The 17,973-nt window shown below is 45.2% G+C and overlaps 1 protein-coding gene across 2 annotated transcripts in view; it reads left to right on the plus strand.

Annotated features, from left to right (window-relative positions):
- The window catches only part of TRANK1 (tetratricopeptide repeat and ankyrin repeat containing 1), an 86,255-nt gene that overhangs the window by 27,618 nt on the left and 40,664 nt on the right, over window positions 1-17,973 (plus strand). For both annotated transcript variants that reach the window (XM_060022160.1, XM_069541142.1), the window contains 7 exons: window positions 2,192-2,310; window positions 4,863-4,946; window positions 5,545-5,683; window positions 7,436-7,567; window positions 9,676-9,846; window positions 15,648-15,809; window positions 16,351-16,605. In XM_060022160.1, coding sequence (XP_059878143.1) covers window positions 2,192-2,310; window positions 4,863-4,946; window positions 5,545-5,683; window positions 7,436-7,567; window positions 9,676-9,846; window positions 15,648-15,809; window positions 16,351-16,605 — 1,062 coding nt within the window. The remainder of the gene's footprint in view (window positions 1-2,191; window positions 2,311-4,862; window positions 4,947-5,544; window positions 5,684-7,435; window positions 7,568-9,675; window positions 9,847-15,647; window positions 15,810-16,350; window positions 16,606-17,973) is intronic.

Genomic DNA, 17,973 nt, shown 5'->3' on the forward strand with positions numbered 1-17,973 from the left:
GCTGAGGGAGGGGCCTGTGGAAGCTGACAGTCTACGAGGGACACACCAGGTTGGGCGGGGGGGTGGCGGTTTGCATCACTTACTGGGTTATTAGTCTGAAGACCTGGCGTGTGAGATGGCTTTGTCCGTGGCCTGGAATTGGCAAAAATAGACAATTCTGAAACACAATGTAATATGCTCCCTGCCAGGGACAAAGGAGCTCTTTCCCTGGTTATCACAGCGCAGTCTAAAGTTCTGCCGGTGGTCAGGCTGTTGTTTTCAAATACTGTGTTTGGTCAAATTTAAGATTGCACTAATTTAAGATGCGCCACTAATTTATGTTCTGCCGTTGAGACAGCATCAATAGCAGCACATGCCCCGATTCTACAGATGGTAGAATGTGAACAATGACACATGTTAGAATTGCTGGAAAATGCTCTCAGCTTCAGAAATGGGGAAATTACTGCTGATGATAGATTCAACTGATATAGATCCAGCTCTTCCCATTGCAGTTGTGGGAAAGCAACTTTTGTGCTCTGTGGATGGGATCCTACAGATTTTGGGAAGTTCGGCACAGAGAAGGGGAGAGAGCAGTGTCAGGCAGTGGGTGGGAAGGGGTTAGAGGTGGGCTCAGCTGTGTCTCCTGGCAGAGAAATAGGTGTCCAGACAGGTGCTAATGGGTCGCAGCTTTCCCGTCAGCCTTTTGCCGACAGTGACTAAAGCCTGCTTCCCTTTCCTCTGAACCTGATGGCTTGACCCATTCCCTACACTTCCTCATTGTTCTCTGTGTCTTTTAAAAGCCACTGTTCTGTCAGAAGCCAGGCCAGAGTTATGGGAATTCCAGACAACTGTCTCTTGGTGACTGCCCCTCTAAGAAATCTGGATCCTGAGGGGGGCAGTTAACAGGATTTCTTAGGGTAACGCATCCCAGACTTTTCTACCAAAGTATACCTGTTTGGAGGATGAATGTTATGCCCAATTTCTAAATTTTGAAAAATGTATTTATGAAAATTATGTATCTTTTTTATACAATATATGTTTTGCTATTTACTCATTTTTGGAAATTGATAATCCTAGAAGAGGTGCCATGTTATTCTGGCCCCTGACCTGTCGCCTTGGATGTTCGCATCCACGAGTTTGCAGGATCATGAGATGCAAAAGGTCACTAGCTTGAAAGGGTGCAAATTGACTCAAAGAGCTGCTCGACCTGGGTTCCCGTCTTGGTTTTGTCATGAACTAGCTGCACGATAAGCCACGAAGCTTCATCTCATTTCTCATAGTTTCTCACTGTTGGATGAAAATGATATTTGTCACCTTTCTTTCTTTCTTTATTTTTTTTTGCGGTACGCGGGCCCCTCACTGTTGTGGCCTCTCTCGTTGCGGAGCACAGGCTCCGGACGCGCAGGCTCAGTGGCCATGGCTCACGGGCCCAGCCGCTCCGCGGCATGTGGGATCTTCCCGGACCGGGGCACGAACCCACGTCCCCTGCATCGTCAGGCGGACTCTCAACCACTGCGCCACCTGGGAAGCCCCTGTCACCTTTCTTAAAGGAAGTGAGTTTTATAACTTCCCTTAAGCACCCATTTCCTCCTCCATATATGGAGGTAATAGGCACTGCCTTATTGGTTTGTTTGAGGGATTAGTATAACACCCATCACTGGGCTTGGCAAATAGAGAAGCTAAGTGAGTGTTAGGTCACATTATGCTGCCTTAGGGGACAGTTTCACCCAAACTTAAAATGATTACCACTTCAATTATATAGGATTTTATATACTTTGAGAAGGCCCTTTTTTTTAAATTTAAAGTTTTAAAAATTTTTATACAGTTTTTAAAGGTTGCTTTCCATTTACAGTTATTACAAAATATTGGCTATATTCCCTATGTTGTACAATACTTCCTTGAGTCTATCTTATACCCAGTAGTTTGTACCTCCCACTCCCCCACCCCTATATGGCCTCTCCTTTTTCTTTTTTTGGCTGTACTACGCGGCTTGCAGGATCTTAGTTCCCCAACCAGGGATCGAACCCTTGCCCCGTGCAGTGAAAGCATGGAGTCCTAACTCCTGGACCACCAGGGAATTCCCAGTTCTCTTTTCTTTTTGATATCTTAAATTTATCATTTGTCTATGTGTGGTCTTAATTGGAGGACCTTTTCCTAGATGTTCTAGACTTTCTCTAAGTTAAAATTTCTAAATTCTGGAACTTTCTTTCAGGTGACCCTATTGTTTTGCAAAGTTTCTTGCCCTGCTTTGATTATATTTTCACTACTGGATTCTCAACTGAAGTGTGGCAATCTGTAATAGAAAAGTTGGCAAAGAAAGGATTATGGCATGTAAGTGAAAAGAGATCTTGTGGGGAAAGTACATTCTTGCTTAAACGATTTCTTTCTGCTGGCACTGGGGGATTATAATTTAGTACTTGCTTATCTTGATGCCAAAGTAACTTTTAAACTTTAACCTCATTAAAGATGAAAAGTCACTGAGATATATTGGTTCGCCAGTTTCCATTTTTTAAGCTAGGAAAACAGTTTGTGGCAACCTCACTCTTGGCTGTGTCTCCACTGTCATCAAAGAAGTGTGAAGTCCAGTTGCTAATGGTGATGTGGAATGAGGGAGATAAACAATTGCCTATTCATCTTCATAATCATCTCTATACGGCATTTGCTAGCCAAGGCCTGATAACGTGCCTGTGCTTCTCAGAGGGTTGCTGTATGATTTCAAGGGACTGTTACCCTCAGGAAGCAGCAAGGCTGTAGGACCTGAATCCAGAGCCGGGAATCCATAGGATGGAGGAGCCCAGTGGACTGTGGAAGCTGGGCTTCACTGCCACACAGGTGCCTCACTGAATCCAAATCCTCCCCAGTCTAGTCTGGGCTAATTCCTTCCTCTCTGAGCTTCATTTCCTCATTTGGAAGTTGCAGGATATAAACCTTTTCCCTCCCGGTTGAGGTGAGGATTAGAAATAATGGACCAAAAGCACCTGATAATAATGTTCATTGAGGGTTTACAGTGTGCCAGACACTGAGCCAAAGGGGTGTTATAACACCTGGCACCTGTATGCTCAGTGCCCAATGAGTAGTAGCTGTCATTGACGACAGCCTGTAAGCGCTCTTGAGAATGGGCTGGCCCAGGCTGGGAATTTGGTTAGAAAGGGCCTGCAGGCTTTTTAAAGCCAGGCAGTCCAGAAAAGTCTGGACTGCAAGGGCGGCCTGTAAGGACTCTGGACCCAGGAAGGCTGGATGACTGTAGGATACAGGATTCTTCGGTTTTTGAGAAGGTCACGGGTGCTATTGGGAATCTAATGAAATCGATGGGACTCTCTTTGCACATACACATACACACAATTTACGAGTGTAGCTTCAGGGAGCTCATGGGAACCCCCTAAAGTCTGGCCACGGGCTCCCAGAAGCACATCCCCATATTACAGTCTCGAGAACATGGCAGTGAGGGGGCGGAAAGCAGGCTGCACTCTTGGGGAACCAGGAATCAGAAATCCGGGGCCCTGTTAACAAGAAGTCTGGGATCTTCTCTTTTCCGATAATATGGGTAAACTAAGAGATCTTTCTAGTTTTATTTTAAAAAGTCCTAAAATTCTGTGATTCCAAGTGTTAGGGTAGATCTGTGAGTGGGAGGCCCTAGGCCTCATTAACAGGAAAGTAATTCCATTTACAGCCCCCAGGAAAGAACGTTTTACGTCCCCTCTTCCTCACATGGGATGAATGTGAATAGAGCTCCGTAGTCTATGTGGGGAGGGAGGGAGTGGGAACCCAGTAGCTGACGGGCTATCACCTGATGGGCTATCACCCAGCCAGCCATGGAGGCCCAGGAATCCAGCCCAAGTGGTGGTCCCATATCCTACCAGCAGTGGAGCCTAGGCCATTTTCAAACACTGCAGACAGAGGCACCTTATAAAAGCCAGGCCAGCCATCAGGATTGTCAGAGCCCTGAACCTGTCATCTGGGAGTGTCTGGGCAGTGGGATCTGTTTAGGGTGAGCAGTTAAGAGTGGGCATCAAACTGAAAGAAGCTGGAAGCAAGATGTAGCCACAGACTGAGTCCCTGTGGTGCCACGCCCACCGGCAAGAGCATATGTCAGGGACGTGGATTCTGAGACTGGGTCTCCAGCCATGGCCATGCCAAGCCTAGAACTCCTGGACCAGCTGGCGTACCTGGATGATCCCAGTAGGGGCCTCTCAGGATTTGCTCTCTGTATGACCTAGGGAAAGTTGCTTAACTTCTCTGGGGTTCAGTTTAGGGTCAGTGGTTTAACAACAGACTTTCTGAGAAAAAAAAAAAAAAAGTCCTGATCTGCGGCATTTGCCACTTCTGTAGTGTAAATTCTCTCGATTTCAATGGCCAATTTCAAGCTGCTAAGTCGACTGGAGGACTCACATTTGGAAGAGATGTGCACAGGGAGCTCTCACTGATAGGAGCTGCCCCAGCACACCACTCGATAGGGTCTTGTGGACCCCAAATAGCAGTAATGTGCTAAAGAATTAATTAGGGTGGGCTATTTCAAAAGGATTTGATTCTTCTACTTGCTAAGCTTTAAGAACTTTGCAGGAAATTACTTCTTTACCTGCCTGCCCCTGTACTGTCCCAATGCTGCCCGCCATCGGCTGCTCCTGTCCTCAGCAGACTTTGAGGAAAGGTGGAGAGAGCTTAGCTCTCAGCACCAACAGGAAGTTTGCCAGACAGAGACACTTTGGTTATCATGGCTCAGGCTGAAGAGCTTGGCAGGTGACTTAAACAAAGAGACAGGGCTAGAGGGTGTCTTGTTCTGTTTTTTTGTTTCTGTGTTTTAAAGCTTAAGATTAATTTTGTTCTAATAACCCATGTGGAGACCATTATTGTTCCAGCTTTTTCTGTTTCTCCCCTTTCATCAGTCATTTCTACTTCTGTCAGCGAGAAAAGACCGGCTACCGAGAAATCTCCACGTCCCAAATTTATCACTGAAAAGTCTCTTTGAGGTAAGGTGGCTTCTTGACACATACGGTTTCAAGTCAGGCCACTTCTGGACTGTGGTGTTTGGGACCTTCCCCTTCAGCCACCTCACTGCAAATTTGTTATTTATAGTAATCTTAGGCTGGGGCCACAGCTAATCAGGGTTTTACTGATTCTAAACTTTATGGGTGGGGGGTGGGAGAAGGGGGAATTGGATGAAGGCGGTCAAAAGGTAACCACTTCCAATTATATGATAAATAAGTCCTAGGGGTGTCATGTACAACATGATGAATAGAATGAACACGGCTGTATGTTCTATATGAAAGTTGTTGAGAGAGCAAATCCTGAGCGCTCTCATCACAAAAAGAATTTTTCTTTTTTTAATTTAATGTTGTATCTATGTGAGATGATGGATGTTCACTAAACTTGTGGTCATCGTTTCACGATGTAGATAAGCCAGATCATTCTGCTCTACACCTTAAATATATACAGTGCTGTATGTCAAACTATATCTCAATAAAACTGGAAGAAAAAGAACCCCAAACTCTATGGGGAAGGAGTTTGAAGTTTCATATCGATAAGGCCACTGCCATAATTCTTCTTGTGTATTTTTTTTTTCTCCAGAAATTTGTCTTCTTCAGATTTCATGAGAAAATGGAACAGGTGCCCAGGCTAGTCCAGTGGCTCATCTCCATAGGTGCGAGCATCGAGACCATAGGACCGTACCCTCTGCACGCCCTCATGCGCCTCTGCATCCAGGCCAGTGAGTTCTCTCCTGACGGTGCGCCCTCCACGCTGTCCTCCAGCTTGGACCTCAGGGACTGTGCTTAGCTCAAGTGAAACCAGAATGTGGAATATTCAGATGATTTGAATAGTTCATGATTTGATCATTCAGATGAATGAAGGCAGCAGGGAAACAGCATCATTTTGCCTTCTCCCGGAACCTCATAGCTAGAGGCCCACACTGAAAGGATGCTGTGTTCTCAGACAGATCCTGGCAGCAGAGTGGAGCCCTGGGATTCAAGGACAGGCCTTGGGACAGACAGCCTTTGCTGGACAGAGCTCTCAGGGAAGCTGTGGAGGGAGTTTCCTCCCGGTGGCAAAGGCAGCCATGGTCTTCTTCAGAGTTCATTTTCTCTCGACTAGAGGATCAACTACTGTGGAGAGTGGGAGGGGGGAAACCCCAAGGGAAACACTGGCTATTGCTGATACAGTTTGCTTGTGGTTCTTTTAAAGGAATCCTATTTTCATAGGTGTATATATAATTTGTCTTTTTTTAGTCTTCACCACCTGGCTATAGGATTTGAATTTTAAAATATTTTTATCATTAAAACACACACATACAATATCCACATTTACACTTTAGATAGAAGTCTGTTTTTCTTTTCTAAGCATATGTAGCTTCACTGTTGGACCCTGACCCACACTATCTTAGAGCCAGAAGGAGCCAAGAGAACTTGTCTACACTGTCTTCCTCTTTTAGGCTGTAGCATCTCCTCAGGATGGGAGTGGGGGTGGCCAGTGGCTTGAAGACCTGAGCCCCCATCTTTGCTTCAGCCACATTTGCCCTATCGTGATACATTTCATCTGTTGGAGAATCCATAAAAGGTTTCACTCTCATACAGTGGTTAAAACATTTAAAAGTATGAAGTCTGACTAAAAGCAATCTGATCCAATCCTCCCAGTTTCAAATTAGGTGTGCCTCTGGGTATGAAAGTCACAATTCCTCTCTGTGTCTACTTTTTAAGTTTGCTCCTGCGGTTAGAGGCAGATGTGGATGAGATCAAGTCTTCAAGTTTATCCCTGATTTGTCTCTCAGAGGAAAACTGACATGGTGACAAATGGTGTCCACAGAGTTGGCAGAATTATGTGGCTTTCCAGGACTTACAAGGAAGGAGTCTGGGGAAAGAGTTTGAAATCTCTGTCCTGTTGATAGTAAGGTAGTGGGGTAATGATTGTTGCCCTGCCCAGGTCCTCTTTGCGACCAGTGCCCCCAGCCCCACCTGCTGCACCACAGCTGCCTCCTTTGCCAGGGAGCTGCTCTTTGCCAATAGGCACCATGTCCCTCTCTGGAGGCGGTTCTGTAGCTCTGGATTGATTGACACCGGGGTACAAAAGGTGAGCCCCTGCCTCAAGGTGGGTCAGCACTGTAGGGCAGTGCCTGCTCCACAGCTCCCCGTGGGATCAGGCTGAAGCCGACTCAGCTGAGGCCACATCACTGCTTGCCTTCATCCCCTGCCCTGCTTCCCTCCCCGTCTTTCTCCCTCTGTCAAGAAATCACACGTACAAGAATCTCTGTCTCAGGCTCTGCTTCTAGGGAATCTGACTTCAGTTTCCTATGAATAACTTTATATGACTCATCCTTTCAATGCACAAACTCTGTGTCTCCACACCTGTTTGTGGCAAGTGACAATGTGTGTTGGATGCCCCTTGGGTTCCCTCGGTGTGGTGCACAGTGATTTGCTTTGCAGCTTTTCTGTGTGTTGAAAATAACATCAGTAACTCATTCCTTCAGAGGAAAACCGTCTTTTCAAGTGGTTAATGGACTACAAGCCCGAGTGGAAAGGTCACATCAACCAGAAGGACGAGGATGGCCGTACCGTCCTGCACGTGGTTGCCGCCCACTCCCCAGGGTACCTCCTCAAGCGTAAGTGGCAGCACCCCTCAGAGCTGTGCTGTGGGTGGAGTGACTTCAGGCGCTAGGGAACCCACACAGCTGACCGCTTTACCCGTGCCATCCCGTGACAGGCTTTAATAGTCAAAAATATCAAATTATGCACTCCTTTTTTTATTGGATCATATTTTCAGTTGGCTTTTCAGAAAGAAGTTTACTCTAATATATTTTATCCTTGAAAGTCTTATCCAGTGATACTCTTCTTGAGCAAAAGTACTTACGTAGCTTTAAATTTTAAAAAACTTTCTGTGATTTAAGACTCTAAGCATTAATTTTTTTCTGGATTTAATTATTACAAAATTATCACTACTACAGAGATCACCAAAGCGACGTAAATATATTAAATTTTCTGTAAGTAATTGTTAAAAACAATAATTTTGGAGGGAGGTGAGAGAAGGATGTGTCATGGTTCCTTTTAAAAGGGGCTTGACAGCTACTTGATTTTCCCTTAGGTTGATACTCTGGAGGTCACGAGCTTTCACCTCCTTCGGGGCAATACTTTGGTAATTGCATGAGTTCTCTATACTATGTAACCAATCACCGTAAACTTAGTGGCTTAAAATGACACTCTAACTCTGTAGGTTAGTAGTCTGACATGATACGACTGAGTTTTCTGCTCAGTGTCTCTTGAGACTGTAATCAAGGTACTGGCTGAGGCTGCATCCTCATCTGGAGTTCCAGCCCTTCCTTCGAGCTCACATGATTGTGGCACAATCCGGTTCCTTGTAGTTGTAGGACAGAGGTCCCGTTTTCTTGCTGGCTGTCAGCTTCTACTGATCGCACACATTCTTTGTCCTATGGCCTCCGCTGTCTTCAAAGCCAGCAGGGGAAAACCTCTAAACCTTTGACCTTTAGGGCTCATGTGATCAGGCCAGGATAATCTCCCTATCTTAAGGTCAACTGCTTTGGGACCTTAAATACATTTGCGAAGTCTCATCATAGCAGAGTTTAGATTAGTATTAAATGGGTAACTGGGAGAAGGTGTGTGTACACCAGGGGTTGGGAATCTCAGGGTCTGTCTGAGAATTCTGCCTATCACAGTGAGGTACTTGATGGGTAAGAAGTATGACTTTTTAATTTTGTCTTATTTTTGTAAAATGGGAGAAAAGCAGTTGTGACTGGGGAGATGGGGAAGGAGAGCATCACCAGCAGGACGATACCTGGAGTAGAGGTGCTTTGTTAAGGTGGTGAATTTTAGGAAAGCACGGGTATGGAAGCTGGGAATTGGGCATTGATTCCTTTAACCTCTGTGCTCACATAAGTCTTGGTACCTCCAGGGATACACCTGTTACATTCTGAAATCTGTTGCACCTGTGATCACAGAGCCACCTGAATGCTTGGCAAATAGATATGTCAAAGCAGCAAATGGAGGGGCTTCCCTGGTGGCGCAGTGGTTGAGAGTCCACCTGCCGATGCAGGGGACACGGGTTTGTGCCCTGGTCCGGGAGGATCCCACATGCCGCGGAGCGGCTGGGCCCGTGAGCCATGGCCACTGAGCCTGCGCATCCGGAGCCTGTGCTCTGCAGCGGGAGGGGCCACAGCAGTGAGAGGCCCGCGTACCGCAAAAAAAAAAAAAAAGCAGCAAATGGAGCTGGCAGCCAGAGGTGGGGCTGCAAGGGTTGAAACAGTGACAAGAAGACCCTGATGCAAAAGCAATTGCCACTTTCTTCTCTTGTCTCCAGACAGGCTTTTTTTCTGGGAGTATATTCTGTTTCCTCTCTAGAGAATAAAGAAATCTGAAGTCACAGCTTGCTGTCATCCTTACAGCTGTAACTGTTGCCTAGTAACCAGATTCCCCCTCTCCTTGCTTGTTGCCAAGGAGAGGGGAGAAAGGTAGAGAGGAGCGCACTTCTGAACCTCTTAAAAGCTATTGTCCTTCCCACTCCACACAGGACTCCTTGCTCTGGGGACTTGGCTGAATTGCCCAAGGCCATCAGTTTCTGTAAGCAGAGAGGGACACTGGTCCCCTTGCCCCAGGCTGCTCAGGCCGGGAACTGGGAGGAAGTGCACTCATGGGGACGTCTCCTTATGGAAGAAACCATGACAAACCCCACCCCGCTTCTCACCTTGGCCTGCTCTAGGACAAACAGATGATGTGCAGATGCTCCTGAGCTTTGGGGCGGACCCCACTCTGCTGGATCGACAGTCCCGGTCCGCCTTGGATGTCCTGAAGAGGAGCAAGAACTTCAAAGCCATTGAGAAAATCAACAGTCACTTGGAAAAGCTGGCAGCATGTTCTAAGGACCTCTCAGGTACAGTTTCCAGGGAATTAACTTTTTAGAGGGGGCAAAACTGGTTCTGCGCCATTAGGTACAAATCAGTTTATCTTTTCTTGGTACATGAAGATGGAAGTGAGCACCCCCCCCCCCACCAGTCTTTGGAAAACTTGTTTGCTTTTTTTGAAAGATAGAATGAAGCAACTCTTACTGTGAGAGTGTCTACCACTTTCTGGAAACTTGGCAAGTCTACCTTTGGGCAGTAAGGGTGATTTTTTTTTTTCCATGCATGCACACAGTAAGAAAGAAAAAATTCAGACAGAACATGAGATAACAAAAATCAAGCCCACTTTTCAGAAACCATAGCTAACAATTAAAACTACACTTATAGCTCTATTTTTTGATCTGTAAGTTTGGGACGGCATATATGGACTAATTGCTGTATAAGGTAAAGTGCAACAAGTCAGCTCTCTGTTGAATTTTGTCTAGTAAAGTTATTTGTGTCATTTACATCCTGTTCCTGAACTCTGGGTTTTCTGTGCTTCATCTATAGATTGATTCTGAACATTGAAAACCATTAAATCACATTTACATGGTAGTATGATTTCTACAAATAGTAGCATAGGTGGACCCATAAAAAAGAATCACCAAATGCCCTGAAAACTTTGCTCTTTAAATGTGATACTCTTTGAGCATCCTGGCTTGATGAAACATATACATACACATTATTGTATATGTGTGTGTATATATGTATGTACACACATATATTTTTAGACTTTATTTAGACTTTAACTTAGACGGTAGCCCCAGCACATATATATTATGCTTCTTTTAGTTCTTGCGCTCATATGTGGCTCTTGTGGCTCACACTGTCTGTCTAGATTTTTCTCTTACTCTGCTAGGTACCAACTCCAGGTACCAATATCATGGAGGAGATATGCATAGTAGACTTATGGTGTTTTTGAAAATGTCTTTATCCTTAGATTGAGCATTGGTCTGCATATAAGCACTGTATTTTATCGATCCTCAGTTGCACTTTCCCCCCACATTTTGCCACCTTTGAAACGAATGTGTTTCACAATCAGTGACGTGTCCCAGTTTAATGGCAGCGTTTTCTGGTGTGTTTGACACTCTGGGGTCTCTTAGATTTATGAAATACTCTGTAAAACCTCGTTCCTTACAACTTGGTATTCTAGCCTCCGTTACTGATTAGATGTCAGTTTCATTTATTTTCCCTTTTAGAATTTTCTGTCCTTAGAGTTGTGGAATTTCCCTGGGATGTGTCTAGATGTGGGTCCGTATTCATTCTTCTTGTCTGGCACCTGCTGGCCTCTTTCAATCTAACTTTTTTTAGCTCAGAGAACTTATTTTCTATCATTTTGTTCCCTTCCAGCATCTCTTTGCCACCACTTTCACGTGGATGAGCTTCCTGAATCTGTAACATGTCTCTCTACTTTCCCTAACGTCTTCTATCTCCTTTTTTTCTTTCGAGATCTTTAACTAGGACTTTAGCTTCTCCTTTTATAATTCAGCTTGCCTATTGCATTTTTTAATTTGGAAACTCAGTTTTCATTTCTAAGAACTCTTTCTGGTTCTCTGTTTCTTATCTGTGACAACTTGTGCTTGATTGACATTTGCCACTTCTCGAATGGCCTTTAAGAATGGTGAGAATTTTTTTAAAGACCGTTGTCCTCTCTTCTGTGAGTTATTTATGTTTTTGGGGGGCTTAGTTGATCCCTCTTCTTGTTTCTCTTTTGTGCTATTGCTTTTCCTATTTTATCTTCTGATCTTTGGATGGTTTGTATTTATGAATGAACAACTAGACTTATTAATACTTAATAGATGGTTAGTGCGCATTTACTGAAGTTATTTGGATGTGTTTCTCCAGAAACACTCCCCCACTGGAATGGGTGAGTAGGCGGCAGGTTGTAGGCAGCACATGGGGTGTGTGTGGTGGGGAGAGTGGGAGGCACCCTGCCAGGCTGGGGATCGTGGCAATTTTCAGGGTCAGGAAGGTTTTATGTGAGGGAGATTGAAGCTGCTTTTCCTTTAACACTGCCCCCTGTTTCCCCATCTATGTTTTAATTTTTATTCATTTATTTAAAATATCTCCTGTTGTTTCTGTGAGAACATGGGAATAAATGTATTTGCAGAGTCCTGTTTTCCTGGGATGTTCTTTTAAAGCTGTGATATGTCATGTTTAGTTTTTAAATGATTTCTCTTTTAAGGAATTGGTGGTGTAATTAATAAATTATTGTGAGAGGCCTCCTGAGAGCTTATACCTGTAACCTCAGTTTCGGGGTGGTTTCTACTGTTTGAGAAATTGAAACTAACCAAACAGATTTCTCTGCCAATGAATTTCAAAGTTTTAAAATAAACTTTTAGAGAAGGACCACCAATGAATGGTAGAAAATGGCTGACGTGCCTGCAAATTTATTGTTCATTAATTCTAATCTTAATGCTTAGAATGCTGTAGACTTTAGTATGTCATGCAGTTTTGTTGTTGTTTTTAAAGTTTTGATTTTTTTCAGTTTCCTGGTATAATAGAATCTTAAATATCTGCTGATTCTGCCTTTCTCACTAGCTGCTGGGGAAAGCCAGAGCCCACAGGGAGTGGGCAGGGTGGGGGTGTGAACCTGAGTGGTCAGGGTTACCTGTCTTTCCCGGCCTCTCACAGCCACCACTAGATGGCAGCATGTTCACCTTCTCCAGCAGCTGATGCTCTACTGTCCTCAGGACCAACAAGATTGGAGTCTTTGTTTTTCTCGCAGTTGTTTGTGATTTTCTCTGATTCACTAGTGCGTGGCCTTTCAGAGTGAGAACGAATCCAGGCCTCTGAAGCCTTTCTCTCTGGTCCTCCCCTGGGCGCCAGCTGCTTTCTGCTCTGTGAAGGCGCCTCTAGCTCTGCACTAAGAGGATGCGGACCTTCTCTGTGTGTCTGTTTCCCGCATAAACGGAGCCTGTGACTCAGAGGCCATGGTGTGTCATCCTCAAATCCTTCAGCACCACACAATGCCCTGTTTTCAGTAAATGCAGATGTGCGGTATTGATGATACTTCTTCCTGTTTATAAAGCAATAGATTCTTTTTTAAAAAAGAAAATTTACAAAATGTAGGAAAGGAAAACAAGAAAATATTAATTCTGCATAAGCCCACCTGCCTGAAAAAATTAGTATAGTTGTGATTTAGTCATTTACTCTTATTCCATGCATTTATAGTTACACATTTTTTATTTTCTTTTATAAAAATGAGATGGTTACATAAATTTCAATTGATAAAATATATGTAATAAAACTTACCAGTTTCACCTTTTTTAGCTCAAAAGGAAGATTTCATGCAAAAACAAAATCTCTTTGAAATGATTTATTTCTATTTTCTAACACTTCTGAGTGCTTGCAGCTTCAGATCTCTTGTAGTTTTAATTTTTAATTTCAAATCTGCTTGTATATATCTACTAAATATGATCATTGTAGAAAATTTGTAAAAATTTCATTTTATATAAAAACAAAAATTTATTGTAATTACACCTTGGCATATTTTTATCCAGTCTTTTGGTTGCTGTTCAGTACTTATGTAGTCATCTTTTTTAAAAACCTGTGATTATCATGTATAAGCAATTCTATATCCTGATGCTTCTTTTCTCTCTTAGTAAGCTTATAGAAAATTTAGAAAAAAAAGAAAAAAACCAGACAAGTTCAGAGTAATAAACAAATCACCCGTACCTACCCAGAGATGCTGACCCAGGGCTACCATTGTCAGTGTTTCAGCACCTTTCCTTTTATACTGTTTTATGTTGTTGATATATCACTCTCTGGTTTCTTTTCTGATTTCAGGACCCTTCCCTGATCTGACCGCCTTCTTAATTATTCTGAAGCACACAACCATGCCTTTATTATACAACTGCATCTAATTGTCTCTTTTGTCAAGCTTGGTATATTTCTGTTCAGTTTCAAGTGACTTTTGTACTAAACTAACTGCCCTTGTGGAGGAATGATGCCCTGAGGCATGAGGTAGGGGGACAAGTGGCAGGTTTCCATCTGCCTGGTGGTGAAGGAAGTTCCTCCTTTACCAAGCGTCATATTCTCCTGGTTCGTGAGTTTTCATTGTTTTCTGTGTCTTCATAGGCATTCTAGGATGAAGGTGGGATGCCGAACCCAGGGGTGCTAGTCCGTCATTGTTACACCACACAGTTCATGTTCTTTGCCTCAGAACAGGCAGCTCACTGAGGTGATAATAAGTCTTCCTTTGCCAAGGTTTTCCATTTCCTTTTCTCTGGAGGTTAGTGCTAGGGTTAATGTTAGTTCTTGCTTCCATCTGGCACCAGAAGGTCTCTTGATTAGAGGGCAGTGGGCGTTTGCCCCCGAAGTTGGGGTGTGTGTGTGTGGGTGTGTGTGTTTCTGGTGCTCTGATCTGTTGAAAGGTGATCCAGGTGTGTATCAGAAGGCAGGCAGCTGACATCAGAACTCTGCTTGGGTCCCCTGGGTCCTTTCCCATTGTTGTGTGCTCCCTGGTGTGCCTTCACTTTGCAAAGCCAGCACCTAAGGCTCGTTCTCAAGGAGAACAGCCTATGGGCTTATGGAGCCTGTTTTGCTCAGGCTCCTTCAAACCAGAAGTGCCTGGGAATTTACATCCTCCCAAGGCAGTCTGTGGCCGGTGGCAGAAAGAGGTGAGAATCTGAAAGCCCGGTTCCCTTGCCTTGGCTGGCACAGCTCTGAGGTGTGACTCACTCCAGATCCCCCCAGGGGTCAGGCAAGGCACACCCCTACCCTGTGGGACTCAGCCTGAGCTCACACCCTGCCTGGTTCCTCCCTGACCCTGACCTGATTCCCCCACCCTCACTGGTCTCTTCCTTCATAAACTACATGCACACAAATCCTTGCCTCAGGGTGTGCTGTGGGAGACATGGCTGATAATAGGATGCTTTTATTTTTCCATCTCTAAAGTGTTCCTATTCTGTTAGAACATGACATTGAACATGCATTCACCTGTTCATCACATGATAGCACTTATGCTGTGGGCCAGGCCCATCTCATTGGGTGTGAAAACAGATGTCCAGTTATCTGTTCAGTAGGATTCCATTTTAACCAAGAGAGCTTTCTGAGTGTATAATCTGATACCAAATAAAACATTTGCCTTTTTTCAACCTTTCTTCAGTGGTTGATTTCTAATCATGACTACTTTCTCAGTAAATTAAACCAAGGGGATAATGTTTTCCCTCTTATGGCCAGAGAGGTGGCTTCTTACTCTTGGCTTTTTCCACTTGCCAGTTAGATGCATGGGTGGCTGGCATGTAGTTGGAGGTTGCTGCTGCAGTAAGCCACCCTCCTGCCATCACTTCCCTGAACTGTTGTATCAGTTATCCATTGCTGCATAACAAACAGCCCTCAAACTTAGTGGCTTAGAGCAACAAGCACTTATTTAGCTCATGATCCTGCAGCTCAGCCATTGAGGCTGGGCAGTTCTCATAGCCTTAACAGAACTCCTTCAAGTGTCTACTTCTTGCTGATCGTAGCTGGGCTCTTTCACATCTCTGGGGCTCAGTTTGGACAACTGAACTGATTCCTCTTTGTTTTATGATGTTTCTTATCTAGCCTGGATCTGAATAGAACTAAACAAGGCCTCTTGAGGCCCAGGCTCAGAATTGGCACAAAAATCACATCTGCTGCATTCTCCTGGTCACAGCAGGTCATGAAGCCAGGCCAGAGTCAGGGTCGGGGAGGGGAACAGGCACTTCAAAGTCTCCTGGCTCCACAGAGGAGTGGAGAGGTGTGGTCATCCTTGCAATCTACGGGGCTGTGATCTCTGCAGTCACAAGCAGCACTCGGGGGTATTTTGCAGGACTGAGCAATGGCAGGGGACCAGCTAGCGAGGGCGACATTTTCCGGAAGGCCTCTGAGCAGCTAGTGACATACATGAATTCAGAAAGCCGCTTGCTGCAGAAAAACTTTTGGAAGCAAGGAGTGGTTCAGAGGTTCTTGCGCCTCCTTTCTTCTCGGCAAGGTAAGGTTTCTTACAACCTTCAGTAGTGTTCAAAGATGCTCTACGCACCTTAAAACTCTTTTCTACTATCTGTTTAAACATTGATTAAAAAATAAATGCCATGATCTACATGTAAAACATTCAAACAACACAGAACATTCTTCAGTGAAAAGTCGATCATCCACCCCTGAACTTCAGTCTCTAAATCTCATCCACAGAGGCAACCTCTGTTATTAGTTTTTCATGCAGCCTCCTGGAATGTGCATATACTATCCTTATTTAAAATACCACAGATGTTTCTCTTTTCTATTGGCTAGGACTCTACACTCCTTGAGTATTCCCAACCTTCCCAAGAAGCTCACGCACCAGTGCTGACACTGAGGTTCACACGTGGTTGAGTAGCATGACCCAGATAACTAAGTACTTGTTTATGGTTTCCCCACGTCTTAAAGATACTGATCCGTAACTTGGGGTGATGATGTCCCTCTGTGTTGGGTTTTGGCTGGGGACAGAAATCACATGAACCTTTTTCTGGAGTGTGGTGTGTTCTTGTTTTTGAAAGAAATCCCTCCCGACCTGGTCTATGACATTGACCGCGACTGTGCCAACGCCTTCATCAAGTTTTTACTGGAAAAACAGAAATGGCCTGAAGTGCTTCTGCTGCTGACCCGCAAAGTGAGTGGGGAGCCACCGTCCGGGGACTGTCTCATCAAAGATTGTGACCTCTCGAACCTCAGCCTCTGTGCCATCCTCCCCCACCTCAGCAACTGGGACCAGCGGAGGACCCTGCTCCTGGGCCACCTGATAGACCACGGAGGTGAGTCCCAGCACCGGGAGGACATCCCAGGGGAGTCCAGGTGCCACAGTTCATGAGGCTTTTCGCTTGATTTCAGAGACTCCTTTAAATTCTGCCTCATTCTCTTCCTCCTCCCTATCTTCTCATTGGAAACAGTGATAGGGTCGATGCATTTTTGTGAATTCTTCCCTTTCTCTCGTGTAAGAAACCTCAGGCCTGTGGAGGGGGCCTGGGCCCTGGTGTAGCCACAGCGGTCATTTCCTCCCAACCTCCGACTGGACTTTTCCCTGCACTCAGTGTGCCGCATGGGTCCTTGTCAAACGCTGTGACATTCTTTTCTGATCCATGGATTGGGATTTGTGATGCTTGTTTTTTAAAGAAACAGCCAAATAATGGGTGGGTGGAAACATCTGCTGTTTTAATCGGCACAATCAGGCTTGGCTGAATGTATGTCTGGAGTGTGCAGACGTCTTGCTGGATCAGGTTTTATTTTAAAACAAATTTGGAAGCACTAACCTTCTCCTTACGCTCCCCCCACTTAGGCCACCACTAACTGGCCACTGTAACTACTGACGTCTCCTCATTTATAAAATGGGAATGAAACTAATCCCCCTTTCTTAGAGCTGTTTGGAATATTCAATGAGTTCATGGACGCAGACTCTCGGCGGAGCGCCTGGGCTGTGTGGTTTTCCACCTGCCTTGCCGTTTAAGGGGAAATGACCTTCAGAAGGAGTGATGCCACATTGGTCCCAACTCTCAAAGTGACTTACAACGCCTTCAGGCGTTGGCTCTACCCACGGGTTTCAGGAGATAGATGGAAGGCCGCCTGTGGTTTATGTCTTCAAACCCATTCCTTGCATGGAGTGTTACTACCTTTGCCCAGAAACGATGGCGGTTATGGAATTCCTATTTTGTTCCTGATGAAGCAAGCACTTATTGAGGGCCTCCCCGGGGTCAGGTGCCAGGGCACAAGGATGGACAGTGAACATATGGCTGCCGGTGGGTGGCAGTGCAGGAGGGCTGCAGTCCTCAGGGGGTGGAGGTCAGGGAGCTTGCAGCGCAGAGGGGAGGTGTGGACTGAGCTAAAAAGAAGGTGATGTGGCAGTGGGGATGTGTCAGGGAACATGGCAAATGAGGGCCGATGGGCATTCTCGGGAAGAAGCTTCCCAGAAGCAAAGGATGTGGGAAGCACGCTCACGTCCAGGTCACCGAGTGTATGTCCAGGACTGTGTTGGGCAAACACTGGGAGTTCCGTTGTTCATGCCATCCCTACTCCGGTGCTGATGGTGGTCCCGTGGCGGGGTGGGAGGGGGAGATGGCGAGACAGAGGAGGTGAGGCCCAGGGACAGGACACCTGAAGGGGGCAGGCTTTCCCTCCAAGGGCACTGG

This window comes from Delphinus delphis, chromosome 10 (genome assembly GCF_949987515.2).
Source record: "Delphinus delphis chromosome 10, mDelDel1.2, whole genome shotgun sequence".
NCBI lineage: Eukaryota > Metazoa > Chordata > Mammalia > Artiodactyla > Delphinidae > Delphinus > Delphinus delphis.